This window comes from Hemicordylus capensis, chromosome 4, assembly GCF_027244095.1.
Source record: "Hemicordylus capensis ecotype Gifberg chromosome 4, rHemCap1.1.pri, whole genome shotgun sequence".
Lineage (NCBI taxonomy): Eukaryota > Metazoa > Chordata > Lepidosauria > Squamata > Cordylidae > Hemicordylus > Hemicordylus capensis.
Genome location: NC_069660.1, coordinates 130,963,391 through 130,983,509, shown reverse-complemented (window position 1 = coordinate 130,983,509; position 20,119 = coordinate 130,963,391). Strand labels below are relative to the sequence as shown.

At 44.5% G+C, this 20,119-nt stretch overlaps 1 protein-coding gene across 1 annotated transcript in view; it reads right to left on the bottom strand.

Annotated features, from left to right (window-relative positions):
- MFSD14A (major facilitator superfamily domain containing 14A) overlaps nucleotides 1-20,119 on the bottom strand; it is a 29,055-nt gene that overhangs the window by 3,795 nt on the left and 5,141 nt on the right. Inside the window, exons 2-10 of the mRNA XM_053247517.1 lie at nucleotides 15,146-15,241; nucleotides 12,787-12,849; nucleotides 11,065-11,192; nucleotides 9,201-9,315; nucleotides 8,471-8,689; nucleotides 6,250-6,363; nucleotides 5,770-5,841; nucleotides 856-968; nucleotides 217-314 (exon numbers count right to left, since the gene is read on the bottom strand). Coding sequence (XP_053103492.1) covers nucleotides 217-314; nucleotides 856-968; nucleotides 5,770-5,841; nucleotides 6,250-6,363; nucleotides 8,471-8,689; nucleotides 9,201-9,315; nucleotides 11,065-11,192; nucleotides 12,787-12,849; nucleotides 15,146-15,241 — 1,018 coding nt within the window. The remainder of the gene's footprint in view (nucleotides 1-216; nucleotides 315-855; nucleotides 969-5,769; nucleotides 5,842-6,249; nucleotides 6,364-8,470; nucleotides 8,690-9,200; nucleotides 9,316-11,064; nucleotides 11,193-12,786; nucleotides 12,850-15,145; nucleotides 15,242-20,119) is intronic.

Below are 20,119 nucleotides of genomic sequence, written 5' to 3'. Positions count from 1 at the left end.
TTAAGTCTCCACAGAGCCTTCTGACAAACATTTTGATCTCTTTTTACAGGGACTGAATGTCCTGGAAAAATACAACTACTTGCAGATTTTAGTGAAAGCAATAGGCTTTCTGTTTGGGTAAAAAGACTTGTCAGTCCCAGTACAGCATCATCTCTAGCACTAAGGAGATGAGAGTACTTCATCTTAGTGGTGTAGTCCATGTTTAGAAGCACCTACCCTGTTGATCAGCATCAGCAGTTCGTGAAACAAGTGCACTAACAGCTGGAAATGTGATGCTCGACATGGCTGCAACAGCCCCTGCTGCCCACATCATCCTGTGGTGGGGGGGGGGGGAGAGAAAATACAATTGATAAAATTAGGTGTGCCAGATTAACATTCAGAATAATCTCTGTGAAATTCAGCAGAATCTTAGATTGAGTTCAGTTTAAACTTTCCTATGCTACAGGCAAGTATGCATCAGTTCAAGAATGTGGCCATTTTATTTTTGCACAGAGGGCCACTAAGAAAGAATAGGTGGAAAGAGTGCTTTGATAACATGCCTCCAAAGTAGTATCAAGAAGGCAAGAAAACAGCTGGGACAAGACACTCTAGGACTACACAGAAGCTACTGAAAACTGAGTTGTACCAATTAAGAAATACTTTGGTAATAAAAATTAGGTCTAGTTAGACCTCATGGCAATGAACTGTGCACTCCATACAAGCCGACAAGTACTGTCCAGCATCCTAAATAAGAGCAAAGCAAAGATGTCTGACTGTATGCTTAAAGAGTCATGTAACACAAGGGGCATTCTTAAAGAGTCTTCAAAATTAAAACATAACAGTACTAAAACAGCACCATCAGGAAAAATTACTTACCAAGGTTCTGAGCCAAAACCATACCAGGCAAGCTGCAGTATTTGAAATCCCAGGCCCAGCAGAATGGTATTCTTGTTTCCAATTGACCTCATAAGCAGACTCAAAACTATTGTCTGAGGAGGGAAAAGAGAACACTTTAGTTGACAATATACAACTAACTACAGGATACCCCAAGAGTAACATAAGCTATAGAAATGTATAGTTCTTAATGAACCACATTAATCTGGTTTGTAGGTAATGGTAAGGGGGCGGGCGGGTGGAGACCGAGCATGGGGTAGGTGATACCTAGGAAGGCCATTTATAATCAACTGATCTAGAATCTACAAAAATATGATCGGAAATTCATCTTCACAGCAATTCTCAAACTTTGTTTTGTGATAGGCCATGCTCGGTTTGCTGCCTCAGACTATCACATTCTATTACAGCTGCTCTTTAGGAACCTGCTTGAACTGCACACCTTCTCTACTCTGATAAAGTTCTATCGAGTCCTCCAACAAAAAGAATGAATGCAGGGAAAGGAGAAACACTGATGCATTTGTGCATACTTAATGGCACTGAAAAATGGTCCAGGGAAGACACTGTTCAGAGTCTGATTCTTACAGTACAAGGAAACTCACCATCCACAGTTTCACATTTTTGCAGTCAGGTGCGGGTCAGGGGTGGCCAGAAATGACCTTGGAGGTCATTTCCAGCTGCCATTTTGCGTGCAGGGGCAATTGTGTCTCTTTTTTAAAAAAAACGTCAAGAAAACCCAGTTTTCTGCCAAATTTTGGTGACTCTTCTACTCGTGGGGGGCATCCTTGGGCTCCTGAAGACCTGTGGAGCATGGTAGGGCACTTTATTTGTCTCATTTTCTCCTTTTGGGGGTGATTTTTTTTTTAAAACGTCTGGGAGCCTAACCCCCCAATTTACAATTTTAATGCCCCGTTATCCACTGTTTTGCTATCCGCACCCCCACCCACCCAGAATGGAGCCTCTGTGGATAACAGGGTTCTCCTGTACTGTTTTTGCTGTCACTGCTACTTGGCAAAAAATAGCTACAGTATGGACACTGCTTACCATGTGGATCAGCCACTACAGGGAAGCTGATCCACATGGACACTCGTAGTTGCAGCTCACTCACATCATGCCCAGTATGCGAAGGTCTTTCAAACCCCTCACACTGCAGCCATGATTTGAGGCTCAGTCCTGAATACTAGCATCCTGACTAATGAATGCCTTAATGACATGGAGCATGCACAAAGCTAGCAATATGTACTCATTCCATATAAAAATAGTTCAGAGTTTCCTTCACTCTATACATTCCATACTGCTGCATCAGAGTGCAGAAGCTAAGTTTAATTTGGTGCTTGGTGTTTATTTTTTTAAAATTATTTAACAAATTTGTATACTGCCCAAAACTTATATCTCTGGGCAGCTTACTATAAACATAGAACAAATTAAAAGATTAAAACAATTTAAAAATTTAACACAATGTTAAAGCTGTTAAAAACTGTAAATCTAATTAAAAGCCTGGGTGAAGAAATGTGTCTTAGCTGCCTTTTTAAAAGTTGTAAGAGATGGGGAGGCTCTTATTTCAGCAGGGAGCACATTCCAAAGCCTCAGGGCAGCAACAGAGAAGGCCTGTCCCCGAGTAGCCACCAGACAAGCCGGTGGCCACTATAGACAAACCCCTCCAGATGATCTTAACAGGCCGTGGGGCTCATGGGATAGAAGACGTTCTCTTAAATACTCAGGGCCTAAGCCACTTAAGGCTTTATAGGTTATAACCAGCACCTTGTATTTTGCCCAGAAACTTATCGGCAGCCATTGTAGCTCTTTCAACACAGGATTAGATTCCGGAATACATACAAAGGCAGCCCCACATAGAGCGCATTACAGTAGTCAAGTCTGGAGATTACCAGCATATGTACCACTATTCTGAGGTCCCCTATCTCGAGAAATGGACGCATCTGGCATATCAGCCAAAGCCGGAAAAAAGCACCTCTGAACACCACCTCAACCTGAGACACCAGGGAGAAGTTTAGGATCCAGAAGCACCCACAGGCTGTGTATCTGTTCATTCTGGGGAAGTGTGACCCTCAGAACCAGTAGATCAAAATTGTCTCCCAAGTTCCAACCCCACACAATAAGTGCCTTGGTCTTATCTGTATTCAGTCTCAGTTTGTTATCCCTTATCCAGCCCATCACCGCCTCAAGGCAGGCATTTAGGGAGGTTATACCTTCTCCTGATGATGCTGATATGGAGAAATAGATTTGGGTGTCATCGGCATACTGATAGCACCCTGCACCATATCTCCTGATGATCTCTGCAAGTGGTTTCATACAGACGTCAAGCAACATTGGAGATAATATGGAGCCCCGAGGAACAACATATGACAGTTCAGATTTTGAAGAGCAAAAGTCTCCAAGGGACACCATCTGGAATCTGCCCAAGAGGTAGGAGTAGAAGCAATGCAGAGCAGTGCCTCCCACTCACAACCCACTCAGACGCTCAAGAAGGTTACTATGGTTGACAGTATCGGAAGCTGCCGAGAGATCCAAAAGGACCAATAGACTCACACTCCCTCTGTCAATTCCCAATTGGAGATCATCCATCAGGCCGACCCCATCCATCAGTCTCCACCTCATAGCCCATCCGAAGGTAAGCCTGAAATGGGTCTACATAATCAGTTTCCTCCAAGACTGAGCTGAGAAGCTACCACCCTGTCAAATTAGCTTGCCCAGCCATGTATGATGGGAGACAGACCTATAGTTGCTTAACTCTGAGGGATCCAATGCAGACTTCTTCAAAAAAGATCTAATAATTGCCTCCTTGAGACAAGGAGGCACCCTGTCCTCCCTCAGAGAAGCATTTATAATTTCTACCAGGCCTTCTATGACAACCCCACTGGCTGATAATAGAAGTCAAGTTGGACAAGGGTCAAGAGAACAGGTGTTAGGCTGCACCATTCCAATCAGCTTGTCCAAATCCTCAGGAGTCACAAACTGAAACTGATCCAATCTAACCACATAAGAGGAGCTGCTGGACACCTCCGCATCAGACACTGCAGTAATTGTGGGATCCAAATTTAAGTCGGCCCAAATATGAGAGATTTTATCCACAAAGAACTCATCAAGAATGTTGCAGTGGGTAATTTATAGTTCCAAATTCTGATTCAAGAGAGGGCATGCACTACCCCTCTCACAACTCTGAAAAACTCTGCTGGGCGTGAAAGACTAGATCAAGCATGTGACCAGCAAAATGTACCAGTCCCAAGACCACTTGGGATAGGCACATAGTTGTCATGGTTGCTATGAACTCCTGAGCAGCCCTGGACAAATTGGTCCTGGAGTTAACACTGAAGTCCCCCATCACCACAAGCCTGGAGGACTTCAATGCCAAACCTGAGACCAAGTCCATCAGCTCAGTTAGTGACTCTGTTGGGTAGCGGGATTACTGGCACACCAACAGAAATCCCAGTCTATCCCTGGTCCCCACTGAAAGTACTGAAAGTACTGAAAGTACGCACATTCAATATGGTCAGACACTTCAACAGGGAGCTTGGCAAGGGAAATATTATTCTTACAGAACACAGCCACTCCACCTCCCCACCCACATCCCCTCACCTGCTCCTCAACAGAGTACCCTGGAGCGAGAAGCTGGGACCAGACTGGGCCACCAGACTCCCCAACCAAGTCTCTGTGGTGCATACCAGGTTGTCCCCTTCATCAGAATCAAGTCATGGAGGATTTCTGATTTATCCTGGAGTAACCTGGCATTACACATGAGCAATGTGGGTGGTTGGCACTGCTCTCCGAAGTCAAAGACCTTGCAGGACAGCCGGAAGGGGAAACATCTATTAGATTTCTGATTTCCCTTCCCCTGTAATGGCCCACTGACTTGCCAACATTATTTCTTATATTTCTCACCACCACTGGAATAGACCCTGCATAATCTGAGGATATGCTCCTTGTCTCCCCATCTCCAAACAAACTATAAACCAATCTGACCCAGGAATTAAAACCGAAGCCAAAATATAAAATGCCTACCCACTCACCACTACCACACACACACACACACACACACACGTACACGTTCCTGGGTCAAGAGGCCTGACCTTCACCCTCGTTAACTCCCCCAAAGGGGCAACCTTGACAGTGGTGGGCCCACCACCACAGGCAGCGGCATCCCTAAATAGGTCCAGAGTTGGTTACTCTGGCCAGGTGGAGTTCAGGAACTGCTGAGTCACCCCTGGGCCCCAGTCCTGCATGGACTCCCCAGTTTGCACTGGAAAAGTCTTCCTTTTCATTACAGTTCCACAGACCACTATTTAAGCATCACTGTCTCAAAACACTGATAGAAAAACTGTCTCGGTGTTCTAGTGGCACTCAGTTCATCACCAGTGGTAACAAGGTAACCTCTCTTCTTGAAGGGATTCTACTGACAGAATCTCTATAGTAAGTGCTGGGGATGTGCACAGAACCATCAGGGGCTGGTTTGACAGTGGGAGTGGGATAATGTTAAGGATGAAAGAGGGTGCACTTACCCCTCCTTCAGCTTCCCCCCACCGGCACTGGCTGGAAAACCAGTCCGGCAGGGTGGCGGCGTACTTCCCTACCCACTCTTCAGACCGGAAGTGGGCAGAAGTAGCGAGCACGTCGGTGCCCGCCTGACATGCACACACGCTTTTGCTACTTCTGGTCCAAAGAGCGGACGGGGCCACAGGGAGGTACGCTGCCACCCCACCGGACTGGTTTTCCAACCAGTGCCGGCGGAGGGAAATTGGGGGAAGTGCATTGTCCCCAGCCCTTAATATTATCCCACCCCTGCCGTCGAGCTATTCAAATCGGCCAGTGTTCTAACCAGTAAAAGGGCCTCCAAACAGGTTCATGCACATCCCTAGTAAGTGCATGATTGCTAGATATAGTTACCTGTGCCACAATGGAAAGAATCCCAAGGACCGCTATAAACGCTGCAACACTTTCTGGTGAAAATCCCATTATCTAGATCAAAAAGATGAATTAGTCATTTCACCTTAAATATAGATAAACAAAGAATGGTCAATTCACACACACACAAAATATATAAATACTAAAACACCTAAGTTTAATAAAATGCTGAAGGCGCTGACAAATTCTTAAGCTTTTTCCCTTCTGAAGACTGAACAGATTTTTAAAGAGCTCCTATAACATATACAGAGGTGCTGAGCTGCAGTCCTTTCTTGAACAGAAAAGGTGTCTGTTTAAGCAAGGCAAGTGATCCATACAGCACAGAATCCAGATCATTTGTCCCTGTCAAATATAGAAGCCAGTGGAACTACAAATCAGGGTTCAACAACCCATTCATAAAATAAATCATTCTCACATCTCATCATCATTTCTATAAATTTTGACAATTAAACAAAGACTTACTTGTCTGAGGTACAAGAAGAAGCTGGAATACTGGCCTGCCTCAGGGAGGTAGGAGAGAAAGACCGTGATGCAGATTAGAAGCACTATGGAATCTTGACCTACTTTCTTCAATGACTACAAGGAAGAAAAGAGAAAGGTTGTCAAGAATCACAGTATATACACTAAGAGAAAACTTGGTGAGCCAATGCATATCTGCAGAGCAGCAAAACAGGACAACCCAAGGACAAGCTAGGAGATTCTACCTACTTAGAGGGACTCCTAACAGGAGGAAAAATAATTAGTTGCCCATGGAAAAAAAACCCAAATCCACTTGATGAGCATGATCTCTACTGGAGGACAGCAGAACTTCTAACTTCTTGAACTTCTATCAACTTCTGTCCTAGTATGGACAAGGAATAAGGTAGGAAAATCTGTGCCAGAGTCCCAAACAACTTCAAGTAGCCTGGAACAGCAAGATGATGGTGGTGGAAAGAGAGGTCAAGGTTCCCATGATTCCAATACTCCTCCACCCCAAGGAACTCCTATACAGCATAGCAAAGACATAAATACACCCCCTCCCCACACCAATTTTGGGCTAGATGAACAGTTTTTTGCTTACCTAGCCCTGAACCCCATCAGCCAGCACTATAGAGTAATCGCCATAAAGAACTACACTGCTGAGGTTTAGGGCTAAGTGAGCACAAAGCTACTCTTCTAGCCCCAACACTGAGCAGTTTCACATTAATGTTCTATATATGTTTATCCATCCCAGAAGTAACCCAGAGGTTACTCTTCACTGTCAATGGCGAATATTTGATTTATTCATCTATTTATTAAAATTTTCTTATATACCACCTCCTCCAAAGATTCTATGTGGTGAACAATACTAACAACAATTAAAACCACCACCACCACCACCGGGCAAATACCTAGTGAAACAAGTGTGTCTTAAGAGGGGCCTTAAAAGCAGCCAGGGAGGGGGCTGAATGAATCTGGGGGGGGGGGAGAATGTTCCAAAGCAGAGGGGTGGCCACAGAGAAGGCCCTCCTACGGTCCCAGGCACCACGCACTACACCAGGGCCTGGGACACTAAGGAGGGCCAGCTGAGAAGACCTCACAGATTGGGATACAACTGGCCGAGAGAGAGGCAATCCTGGAGATATATAGCTGCTAAGCCCATAAGGGTTTATGTAGGTGAGAACCAGAAATTTTAATTGGACCCGGAAGTGAACAGGCAACCAGTGCAGCGACCGTAAAAGAGGTGTGACACTATCAAATCTACACCCATGAGGAGGCGGGCTGCTGCATTCTAGACTAGTTGAAGTTTCTGAATCGTTTTCAAAGGCAACCCTAGGTAGAGCTCATTACAGTAATCCAAACGAGAGGTAACAAAGGCATGAGTTACTGTTGCCAGGGCCTGCCTTTCGAAAGAAGGCTGTAACTGGCGAACCAGCCGAAGCTGGGCAAAGGCACCCTGGCCACGGCCTACACCTGCTATTCAAGTAGGAGCTGCGAGTCCAGAAGAACCCTCAGATCACGAACCATCTCTCTCAAGGTAAGTGCCACCCGGTCAAGAGATAAACTCACACATGGCAATTGGCCAGATTGCAGACTGAACAAGAGCAACTCGGTCTTGGAGAGATTGAGCCTGAGCTTGTTTTGGCCCATCCAGGTCCTGACAGCCTCTAGGCACTTATGGACGGCATCACCTGTTTGGCCAGGGCTAGAGATATAAAGCTGAGTATCATCAGCATATTGATGAAAACTTACCCCAACCTGACGCAGGCCCAGGCCCAGAGGCTTCATGTAGATGTTAACAAGAATGGGAGCAAGGATATACTAGAACACTGGCCCACATGATACACAGCAGTACAAGGGTGGAAGAAGGGCTGTGACCTTACACTTGAATTTGGAACAAGTTCAAGTCTTGTTCCACAACCCAGTGCACAAGGAGGGGCATGGGGAAGTGATTTCCACTCCTCTCCCTCCCTGCAAAAGCCTTTTTTGCTCCCAGAAATGTATTCCCGAGGACTTGTATCGCTGCACAACATGTGGGCCACTGAATAACACTGAGGCACGGAAAAAACTTACACATAATTTATTACTTTGACATGTCTTGCATACTTGTTAACTGGAATAATCGGAAACATACTCAATTATTGCCAAGTTACTATACGTGAGGGAAAACCCTACAATTCTGAGTAGCCCCAGAGCAACTATACCAAACATTTAAATACATTACCGCAAATGGATCAGCTTGTTCCCAAGAAATGGGTGCTCCCCAGGATGCAGGCCTCATTTTTTCTGGCAATGATTCAGGCACAGCTACAAGGATAAAACAAATATCCAACAATGCAATAGCTGTAGCTAGGACCACCACCAGGCTGTCTCCATATGCTCGACCAAGATAGGCACCAATGGCAGGGCTGGTAACTAGACTTGCAGCAAAAGTTGCTGAGACCTGCAAAGACAACAATAAAGGAAAAGGTATTCAGCAAGTAACAGCATCCTTTGAAGATCCTAAATCTGTGCATAGTCAAGTGATAAACTTCTTGATCAGAAGGAAACAATGCAATGTATTGTATTAATACAAGTTATGCCAACCTTCTGTCACACAGCAGGAGTCGAAGTAGATCAGAAAAGATTAAGATCACTTAAAATGCAACAATACTGGATGAGTATCTAATATACTCCATACGTTCTTCCTGTTAGTTTTAGATAACTGAAGAATGACTTAAGGTTATGAGTCAGCATAACAAGAAGGGGTTCTACGGCTTAAAGTATGAACAACTGAAGTAAAGAATATTCTGTTCCAGCCCCGTAAAGACAAGATGGAAAGAAAGATAAAGCTGCACTTTAGAATGCTAACAGAAGAACTCAAATGTGGTGTGCATCCTACGAAAAGGGTTAGAACACTGTATTAAAATAACTGTAATTGCAATTATGTTTAGAACAAAGAACTTTACACATACCAAGCCATAGGCCATGCTTCTTTCATGCTCTTGGGTTATATCTGCTACATAAGCAAACACCACTGAGAAAGTCACTGCAAAAACTCCAGAAACCGAGATAACAGCAAAGTACCACCTAGGAACAAAAGACATAAAATGAGAACAACTAATGAGAACCATTATCAAAAGACAGTCAATTTATAAACATTTATATTCCCTTCTTTTGCAAGTTGCTCCCTACCCCTAGAACCACCTCCTACTGTATTTGTCAATCTGCTTCCCAAGTCCTTCCTTGGGAACTGCTGCTTTGGCAATGTCTTCCTCACCCACCTCACTTTTCCTAGATTGTGACCCTTCCAGACACAATCCTCATTAAATCTGCCAATCCCTGTCCCCTCCTCACATCAACGTGATCTGTCTGTCTCTGCCCAGAGGCCTATCATTTCTGTATAGTGTCTGCTACAGTGGTGGCACTTAAGGCAGTATGTTGGACTTGGATTGAGTACATCTAGATTCTAGTCCCTGTTCAGTCAGGAAGCTCACAAGCCTTGGGAAAGTCACTCTCTCAGCCATCTTATCAACCAATAGTGTTGTGTAGTTCATTAGGACACTCCATACATATACTACCCTAAGCTCTGTGGACAGAGGGCAGAATACAAATATGATGCACTATTACAAAATACCACTAATTTCAGTATTCATTTGAGCACAACCAAAGGCTACTACAGAAATACTGGCCTGGGTCTAAAGTATTGGTTGTGCATGCCCAAGGGGCTTGGGACTTAGTCTGTCTGAGAAATACAACTTCTATAGTAGCCTTTTATTGCCATATGCTAAATCACTTTTGAAACTGAGAAGAATTTCAAAAGCAGTTTATGAAATGGAAGAAGGTCTTACTGTTCAAAAGGAAACAAGCTAAAATTCCCATTGGGCATGCCTAAGTATTTGGAGTACCCAAAGTACTTATTTGGACTCTGGCCACTATCTTTTTAATGCTTGCGTGTGTTTTGGGTAATGCCAACATTAGTTTAATCTACAGTTACAGCCAAAAACATTTTAAATAGTCAATAAGAAATGGACGGAATCTCTGCAGCCTCGTAATCAGAGGGTCTCCATTTCATAATTCATTATTGCATTGCTTTGAACTAGCTAGCTGCAGTTTGCTAACAGGAGCTGCAAACTGTGCCAGGGGCAACCAAAATCCAGAAAAAGTGAGTAATCTTTGTTGTGATCCGTAAAGTGAGTAGTTCAGAAAGAAAATGGACACCAAACATGACATAAAACCAACAATTCAAAAGAACACCAACTTCAGAGAAGCATACTCCTTAGTCAAAGCAGCCTAACAGCAGAATTAACCACATCCATTCTTTTTCAGAAAGCTGCAGAGAGGAAGCAGCAGAGCCCATGAATTAGGACTGTACTTCATCAAACATGAGAAGGAACCAAGAGAAGCATCATGCAATTCTCCCCCGACCCAAAAACAACACACACACTCAAAAAAACCCACAGCAACAGCGTTGTCTATTTGCCTTCAACACAGTTAGAGAGCAAACCAAGTAGGGAAGCCAAGGATATATAGTCTTCGATGCCACACCCAATGCATTCACTGGGAGGTGGCCTGGCACTCTGCCAGCAGGCCCAATCAAGGCTCTCACAAAACATGGCTCAAATGGATTAGAGAAGAGTTTCACTGTTAAGAACTGGACTTGTGTGTCATCACATATTTGTTTGTGATGTTATTTCTTTGTGTAAACCGCCCTGAGCCATTTTTGGAAGGGTGGTATAGAAACCGAATGAATGAATGAATGAATGAATGAATGAATGAATGAATACGTACAGGATTAACATCTCCAACATAAGAAAAACCTCTGGAAGGGTCACTTACCATGGACTGATCTTCATTAGTGGGATTGGTGCACAAGTAAAAAATACTGTTAAGAGCAGGAAGGATTTTCGACCCCAAACATCAGACAGAGCTCCAATGAGGGGGGCACTCAGGAAAGACAACAAGCCCTGTGAAATGAAAGTGCTTTAAGTGAAGGAAAATCCACTAAAGGAAAAAAATGGGCAGCTGAGGTATAATACCTCCAATACATGATCCCCACATTTATTTTTAAACCAAGGAACCACTTGCCACTTCCTTGCAACAACTAGCAAGCAGATGAATGACAGCACCTGCACACAAAGTATGTATAGGGCTCGTATGCTCTCTCACAGCCCACTGAAGAAGAGAGCTGTAGTCCCACAGTATTTTTCCAGCTTATGACAACAATGCCGCAGTCTTTTCCTGTAGAACTGGGCTTGTGAATAGCCATTTGTCAGGGTGCTCCTGATAAGAGTTACTTTCTGGCAATCTAGCAGGAAGACTTTTGTGAAACTGGAAAAAACAATCCTTTATTATTCAGCATGCCCCATGTGAATCAGACATGGATGCATGAGCAGGTGGGCTAATAGACCTAGTGGGCAGACAGCTGGAAAGAGTGCCACAGTGCCATTGCAGTTGCCTCTGCCCACTTTAGAAAACAAGGAAAGGTCCCAATCCATTTTAGGATGGATATATTAAAATGGTAATATTACCATGTTACTGCTAATATTAGAGAAGTGGGGTGGAAAATTTTTAAATGCTTTATTTTTCCATGTCGAAAAACTCCTAGGCCAACATCCAAACTAACACTGTGCATGTGCAGTGGTGTGAGCTCCAAACTATCACTACACTGTTACTTTAGCGGGAAAAGGGATGATTTTTGCCAGTCGTTCCTTACCCCTAAAGCCCATCATGCATCACCAAAATATGTCTGAGGGTTGCGTGACCCCCAGGAACATAATTTGGTTAAACACAAAGAGCTTCACAGAGAAGGAGACATATAGCCCCTTCTCTCACTCAAACGCCAGCACAGTGGTAGTCTTGAATTCACAATGCAGCACACACAGACCAAGTCTGGATGACTGGTATTGTTTTACAGAATTCATTAACAACAACAAATGGATGCCAATATATTATTAGGCAGGTTCAAAGCTGTAATTCAAGTATTTCAAGTGATCATCCCTAGGAAGTGTGAGAGAGAGTACATATATGTTTTATTTAGTATTCAAAAATAAATATGGTGGATTTTTAAAAACAAAAAATAAATAGGTCAAACAACATGCCAAGTCAGATCAAAATTTATAGAAGTGATCAGGGAAATTTGCATGGGAACACTTCCCAGAAAACCCACATATCTGCTTAGTCTACAGTAAGGTTCCTTTACTTTTGCTCGCTCTTGGACAATCGTAGTGAGCAAGATCACTCCTCCGCATTCCTTACTATCAATATGAAGGAGCACATTTCTGTGAAATCCCAGTTTGGACTCAGGCCTAGTTCTTTCTGAGGAGTTAAATAGGTGTCTGAGCCAAACCACTGAAGATGGGGGCACACACAATTGAACGCTCCTACACTCCAACCAACCCCCCTGCCCCGGACTGAAAACTAGCATCTCTCACCCTTATTCACAACTCCAAGTAATACGAATGGCCAGTAATTATGCCTTATATGCACTTAACTCTAACTGGCAGACATCCCCTGAAGCATACACCCAACAGAAAGGTTTGTAAGTTAGTTCTTTCTTACCTTTACCCCTTGAATTAGGCCATTCATTAAAAATGTATGCTTTGGGAAGGTTTCATGCAAAACCTGTGAAATAATCATGCACATGGTATATTAAAACAGTGGCAATGCATATAGTAGCCCCTAAATACGCAAGGATTTAAATTAATCTTCACCATAACTATCATCACCACTTAGTCTATATCAACAGGCAGAATTGATATTGTTTTATAGCAGTAGATGCATACTACGGCTAAACACATACAATATTGGAGAAAGCATCGTAACAAAGTAATACTGCTACATGTAAGTGGTGGCTTGGGAGAAATATGGAACACGTTATAGCTACGGCATGCAACAGTTGCTATTGTGCAATATGACTACAACACACAGCACCAACATGGTTTCTATCATAAGCAGTACAACTACTAAAGCAGCCCCATCCACAGGGGAGCAACAAAGCCCTCCTTATCCTGACCTTTCAGATTAGACCCCAGCCCATGAACAGATTATGGCTTGCATCCAAACCTTCCACAAGTACAAGAAACCTCATGCAAGGTTACTTCCCTGCCTCCTCTTCCCCACAGCAACCCCTGAAAAGCTCCTGGAGTGTCTTCCAGAACAGGGTGAGGAAAACTGTTTAAGACTCCAGCAGAAGAATTGGAGTGCCACTCACAGAAGGTGCCTTTGTCCATTCTTAAAGCAGTTCTCCCTTCAGCCCCACCACACCCAATCCCTTGCTGAAGGAATGATCAACCCTCGGCGAGGCTTTTGGGGGCACAGAAAGCTGCTGTTTGGAGGAGGCCGGGAAGGAACCCTGCATGAGCTTCCTTGCTTCTGCACACAATTTGGATGCAAGCCTATGTAATTTTGTGGCTGGAGCCCAGGTAAAGTTTTAAGGGCCCAGTATATCATTCCAAGAGCCATTCTCTTGCTTTCATTACCTAACAGAACATAGTGGCCAACATCCAGACTAGTGTGCATGCCTAATATTCTACATGAAGCCCGCACATCCAGTCCCTTGCTGAAGGGAGGATTTCTGCCAACCCCTTCTCTCTGCAGCCACCTGAAAGGATGTTCCTGAGGGTCACACAACCACATCTCCAGAACAAAAGGCTCTGCAGCGGGGTGGGGACTGGCAAAATCACCTCTCCCATACTGCATGCACAAAAAATCACTTCAGTTTGGATGTCAAAGAACAAGTATAAATTACCAAGCAAATACAGAAACTGTATTAATAACGAGGAACTTGTTTGCCACCCTTCTATCTTCTTTGCATGATTTGCACAATTTGCAGTTGTGTGAAATGATGGGCTTTTCTTGCATGTAGAATCTGGAATTTTGCATTCACATTTATTTATTTACTGTTAAATTTATATACCACCTTTCATTAAACACAATCCCAAGGCGGTTCACAAAAAATTAAAACAAGACTATAAAAATTACACCATTAAAATATTAAGCTAAAATATAAAAACACAGATCTGATTAAAAATATCTGAAATACAAGCATAAGATAGGATAAGCACTCCCCCTAGCTAGTTCCCAGCATGTGTCATCCACCAGGGCAAGCCAACCAGTTTCCACCCCAAACCCAGGGCAAAAGCCAGACTGAAATGGGTCTAGATAATATTAACATATCATCCAAGACCCTTCGCATAGTTCAAGTAGAGGTTTAAGCTTATTAATAAGATGAGGAAATGCCTTAAGACAGGAGCTTTTTTTAACTTTCCATTAATTACAAGACAAACCAGTTTACTTGGAATATTTGATTATATAAATATTTCACTAAGCACAAAATGCTTGCTTAAGAACAATCTATGACGATATGCCCCTTGCACACAAACCACCCCATTTCAGACTTTGTTACACATTACCTTTGATAAAATATTTTGCTAAATACATGAACAGAAACAAGCCACAAAGGAACACTCAAAAGCAAATGCTGCATAGATTGTTACATGAATTTATTTCCTTTTGCTTTGTGAAGTTTTCCATATTCTAATTGTGTGCTTAGAGAGAAATGGTACCCCGCCCTCACCATGTTAGTCTCACCAATCTTGAACACATTTCCCCAGAAGCAAATTAAGTTGCACTGAAAGTACTTATATTCCAAATAAATAAGCCGGTCATGGATCATAATAAGTTTTACTTAAAATTTAAAGTTTACCAAATAAGCATATTTAAGACTATTGTTGAAATGGCAACTGAAACACCTTTCCAAGTCACTTTACAGCAAACATCTTCAGTAATGACTCATTCACTGTTATCATTCACACATTTATGTCTAAAAACTATAACTGAAGTAAAACTAACAAATACAGTATGTCCAATTCACCTCAGCAAGCTCTATCAACAAAGAGAAAAGTAAAGCGTCACTTACCACTAAGGTAGGTGCTGTCAGGAGTCCCCAAGCAAAAAATTCCAAAAATATAACTATCACAGCATGGTAGACACTAGGTGAGCCTATTCCTTGAGGCTAAAAGGAAAAGACACAATTGTTACTACAAATTGCCCAAAAAGATGATTTACACATTGCTGTAACAGGAAATGAAATCAGATATTACGCCAGAGGAGTAGAACCACAGAGTGAACATCCTATATAATAAAAGGCTAAGTGAGTGTCCGTGGCCTTGGAACGTTGGCGTCTGCATCCCTGTCTCCCTGGGCTGTTCTGGGCCTGCGCGAAGCGCAGGCCCAGAACAGCCCAAGGGAGACAGGACTGCTGACACCAGGCAGCCATGCTGGCCAGTTCTATTGCTGCCGCCTCTGTCCACCCGGAGGAAGATTTTCTGCGGGGGTGGGCAGCACTCTGGCCAACGGGGACGGACACCGGGAAGGGAAAGACGGCGGGGTCGGCAGCAGCAATCTGGCCGGCACTCTGGGAGGCGGGAGGGAAGAGGACACCGGGGCCGGGCGGGCAGCAATCTGGCTGGCGGAGGCAGCACTCTGGGAGGCGGGAGGGAAGAGGACACTGGGCTGGGAAAGTTGGACGCCGGGGCCAAGGGGAAGACGGCGGGTGCGGGCAGCACTGATGGCGGCAGGGCACTCACCACCCGACCAGGAGCCCAGAGGCAACGACAGCGCACCCGGCCCGCCACGAGAGGAGCAACGGCGGCAGCGGGGCCGGCGTGGCCGGACAGTGGGAAGGGAAAGATGGCGGGGTCGGCGGCAGCAATCTGGCCAGCACTCTGGGAGGCGGGAGGGAAGAGGATCGATTGTATCAAACATCCTGTTGCTGCCTCTTACAGCCTATATGCTTTGCAGTGTCTCTCTTTTCACTTTAAAGTAATAACCCTCTATGCTAACATGCTAACATGAGAAGCACTGTGGCTCAAGCTGCCCTGGAAGACACACAGCCTGCCTGAGCACACATTTACCTGAAGCCTCACCGAGCACTGTGGCTTTACTTCCAAGTAGGTGCGCATGGGGCTCGGACTGCTCTCTGGACGTTAAGCTTTACAAGCCTCGCGACGCCGCGGTTTCCCGGGCAGGTGCCCAGGCTGCTCTCCTCCCTGCACGACCCACCCACTTTCTCCAGGCACGCTCCCCGTTCCAGCAGGCAGAGCCCGCTCTGAATAAGTAACGAGTTGAGGGCAGGCGAACGAGCGTGAGTGCACGTGCGCAGCGGTGGGGGAGGTGGCTCGAAAGCTGATCGATGCAGCGCGCACTGAGCAGAGCGAGGGGGGGGAAGGGCAAGAGAAAGGAAGAAGAAATAAAGGGGGGGGAAACCTAGCGCCCGTTATTATAACGGGCTTAAAAACACTAGTTAATTATAAAAAGCTATACTGATTTCTAAATAATGATCCCACTATCAGCTCTAATGCTGGCTCTCCGTGAGTATTTTAATCTGTTTTTTCAGGACAATTTAGAGTTATATAGCCACAGCGATTGTGAAAATGCCTATTATCTATATTTAAAACAAGGCAGATGACTTGTTCTTTCCAGATTAACCCAGTCACATTTTCTTTAAGGTCCATCAGAATATTACACAACTTCATAGTCAACATATAACCACACCAGCTGCAACCTAAAAAAGTTATGTGTAGTATATTATTGTTTGCACAATAGTAAAACATTTTTACTATTGGCCAAGTTTTCAATTGTGGTCAATATCTGAATGCACTGGAGTATTATCATTTGCTAATATGGATGTTCGGTAAAGGGGCTTTGGGGGCACAAAAAAATGTTGAATTTAGGAATGCCCTACATGTCTCTAGAACTGCCCAGTAGGGTTGTGCATGGACCGGTTTGGAGGCACTTTTACGGGCCTCTGAACAGGTTTGAACAGGGGTGTGTGTGTGTCAAAGTCAAAAGGGGGTGCCACTTTAAGGGCGGGAGAGGGTACACTTACCCCTCCCCCCACTCTTCCCCTACGGGCGCTTGTTTTCCAGACAAGCCTTCAGGGCAGCAGTGTACCTCCCTCCTACCCCTTCCCCTTCTTTGGCTGGAAGTGGCCGGAAGTACCGGGTGCACATTGTGTGCATGCCCGTGTGACATGCATACGCACCCAGTACTTCTGGCCACTTCCAGCCGAAGGGGGGAAGGGGCAGGAGGGCGGTACACTGCCGCCCCGAAGGCTTTTACGGAAAATGAGCGTCGGCTGGGGGGAAGTGGGGGGAAGTGTAAGTGCACCCTCCCCCACCCTTAGTGCAACCCCCACCCGGTTCCATGCATATCCCTACTGTCCAGAGATGGATATTTGGGGTGGTCTACAAATATGAAAAATACATAAATGTTCCAGCTACACATTATTGCTTTTCACTGTATCTAGGGACAGCCATGCAGGAGAATCAAGGAAAGTTCTTTCTCAAAGAACTCTGCATGAGGCCACATTCTAATTGGAATTAGAAGGGTAAAGTACGTTTGTGAAAAAAAGGTTAAGATGTTGAAAATCTTAATTGTCACAGGAATCCAATTACTCATCAAGTAGGATTACGCTGAGAACGAGTGCAATCGTAACAGTGCTCATGTTTGAAATAGACCCATAAGGAAAAGGGAGCTTTTATTTTGAAACTACTATTTTGCCTATAATCTGAATTCCAGAGCCACACACTGAATTGAGCTTTGCATCACCCCTGTAATTAGACACACACGTTGAATAAAAACTGCCTCCAGTCAACCCGGCACAGGCCCATCCTATCCTCACTCCCTCTGGGCTCTCTTTCCCAGAAAAGGAGTGCAGAGTATCAACCAGAGGGCTCAGTTGGCATGGCGGCATCTCTGCTTGCACTCACACTCTCTCTCTCCAAGGCAGAGGTGGGGTGGGAGGACACATGTTGACAATGACAGCAGCCACAGCACCCCAACTCCCCCTTCTCTCACACAAAACACGCCGGCTCCTGCATGCTAAGCAACCAAGTCAGAGCAGCAGCAGCGACAGTGTGATGCTATGCTTGCCCAGTCAGGCCAACACAGCAGAGCACTTGCCACTCTTAGTGCTGCCTACCTCTTCAAAGGTAGAAAGCACTCAGGTGGCAGCAGTGGCAAACAGAGGGAGAGGGGAGGCCAGGGCAGGCAGGGGTGTGTGTGCGCACACACACCTGCATCCACAATACTTATTTGCAAGGATACTGTAGACCAAAGAGATTCTGCAGCAAAGAATATAGTTGCCCTAAAGTTCTGCCTTATACGACATTTCCTAAAATAATCTAAAGCTTAACTGCATCTTGTCACACCCAAGAGTGCATATCATGCTTCCTTAAAGTGGTTGCTTAAACAAGTAAAATAAAAATTCATAGAATTTGAATATAAATTGTATAGCAAAAATCACAGGGGGGACATATTAATGTTCCTTCGGTGGGTTTTCCTCCATGACATATTTTTAACAATCTATATTTACATTTTCTTGGGAAGAATTTATTGGCAGGTGAATAGTAAGACTAGTTAGAACTTTCTAGAGGAAGCCATTCATAAAGACAGCAAAAGCACATCATAGACTTCTTAGCAGTGCTTGTAAGAACACATTACTGGCAAAATATCCCTTCAACATCAATCTTTTTTATGCAGAGTACCCAAATAGCCACATTAGTTGTATATATTAATGCAAAAGTCACCCACATTTATAAGCATTGCTCCAACTATTCACAGAGGAAGTTGGACATTCAACCTACAGCCATAGATCACAATGCTCCCCAACAAAAGGTAGTTGCTACACAGAAAGGCAATTAGGTACTTGCACACTTCCCAGGGCATGTCAAAAAGTGGAAGCATATCCTCCTAGTCACCAGGTTCTCACCCTGGAATTGGGGCTCCTTAACCAGGAAAATAAAGTAGTGCGATCACAGCTACACAGCTCTGCCTTTACATATGAAGCTGTCTTACACCACTGGCCCATTTATCCCAGGATCAAGATGGTCAGCTTTGAGGTGTGGTCCAGATACGATGCCAAGCTATGGTTTGACATTATGTGCATCAGTCTTTCACACAGCAATTCCATCCCTTTGAGGCAAACCAGGATTGGAAGCTACGGCTCAATCCTGGTTCACCTGAGAGGAAGGGAAGGGGGAAGTGTGCAAGCCTGAGGGTCCAGCTAAGCTGGTTCAGATAATAAAACTACGAGTTGGCCAAACACCTAAACCATCACTGCCTGAAAGTTGCTCTTCAGAGTTTCAGACAGAGAACATCCCCGGCCCTGGAGATGTAGAGGTCAAAAGTTGTTTTCCTCTCAATGTAAAGCATAAGATTTATCAATGACTTACAGCATGTACCACAGGTACCTGCAGTGTGGTTTACGACTGAATTAGGTCATGTACTGTGGTCAGATTTTGTAGCCTCTCCCAGTGCCTTGTACATTAGGAGTGCAAGAGGCAGTACTGCTGCTGGTCTCAGCCATCCCCTTAAGGCTAAGTGAAGTAGCTTTGTCAGCACCACTCTACATGTTGCCCAACTGGTTGCAGTTGCTACCACCTAGTATTAAAGGATCAGGATGAGCACTGGGGTTAGTGCAGCAGCTTCGTGCAGCTTTGAAGGATTGGAAGGGGTAATCGCCAGGGCTACAGAACATTCCTAGTACTTAATTGTCCAAACTCTGAAATAATTGATAAGACACCTAGGAATCTGGCAATTTTACAGACGCTTGTGCTGGACTGGTGCCTAAAAATGTGACCTTGGCTTCCCTAAAGAGCTGAAACTAGTGCCTATGCATCTAAAATATCTGTTTTCTAGCCCCAGAGGCTGCAACAGCTGTGTGATACGCTTTTAAAGAAGGGATGAAACTGAGCAAGAGACAGGTGAGGAGAGGGATTTCATGATAGCTGCAGGGCTACAGCCACTGAATGAAAGTCAAAAGCGAACTAAGAAAGCACACAAATGGAATTCAAAGCCAATTCATAAGAAAGTTTATGGCCACATCCTC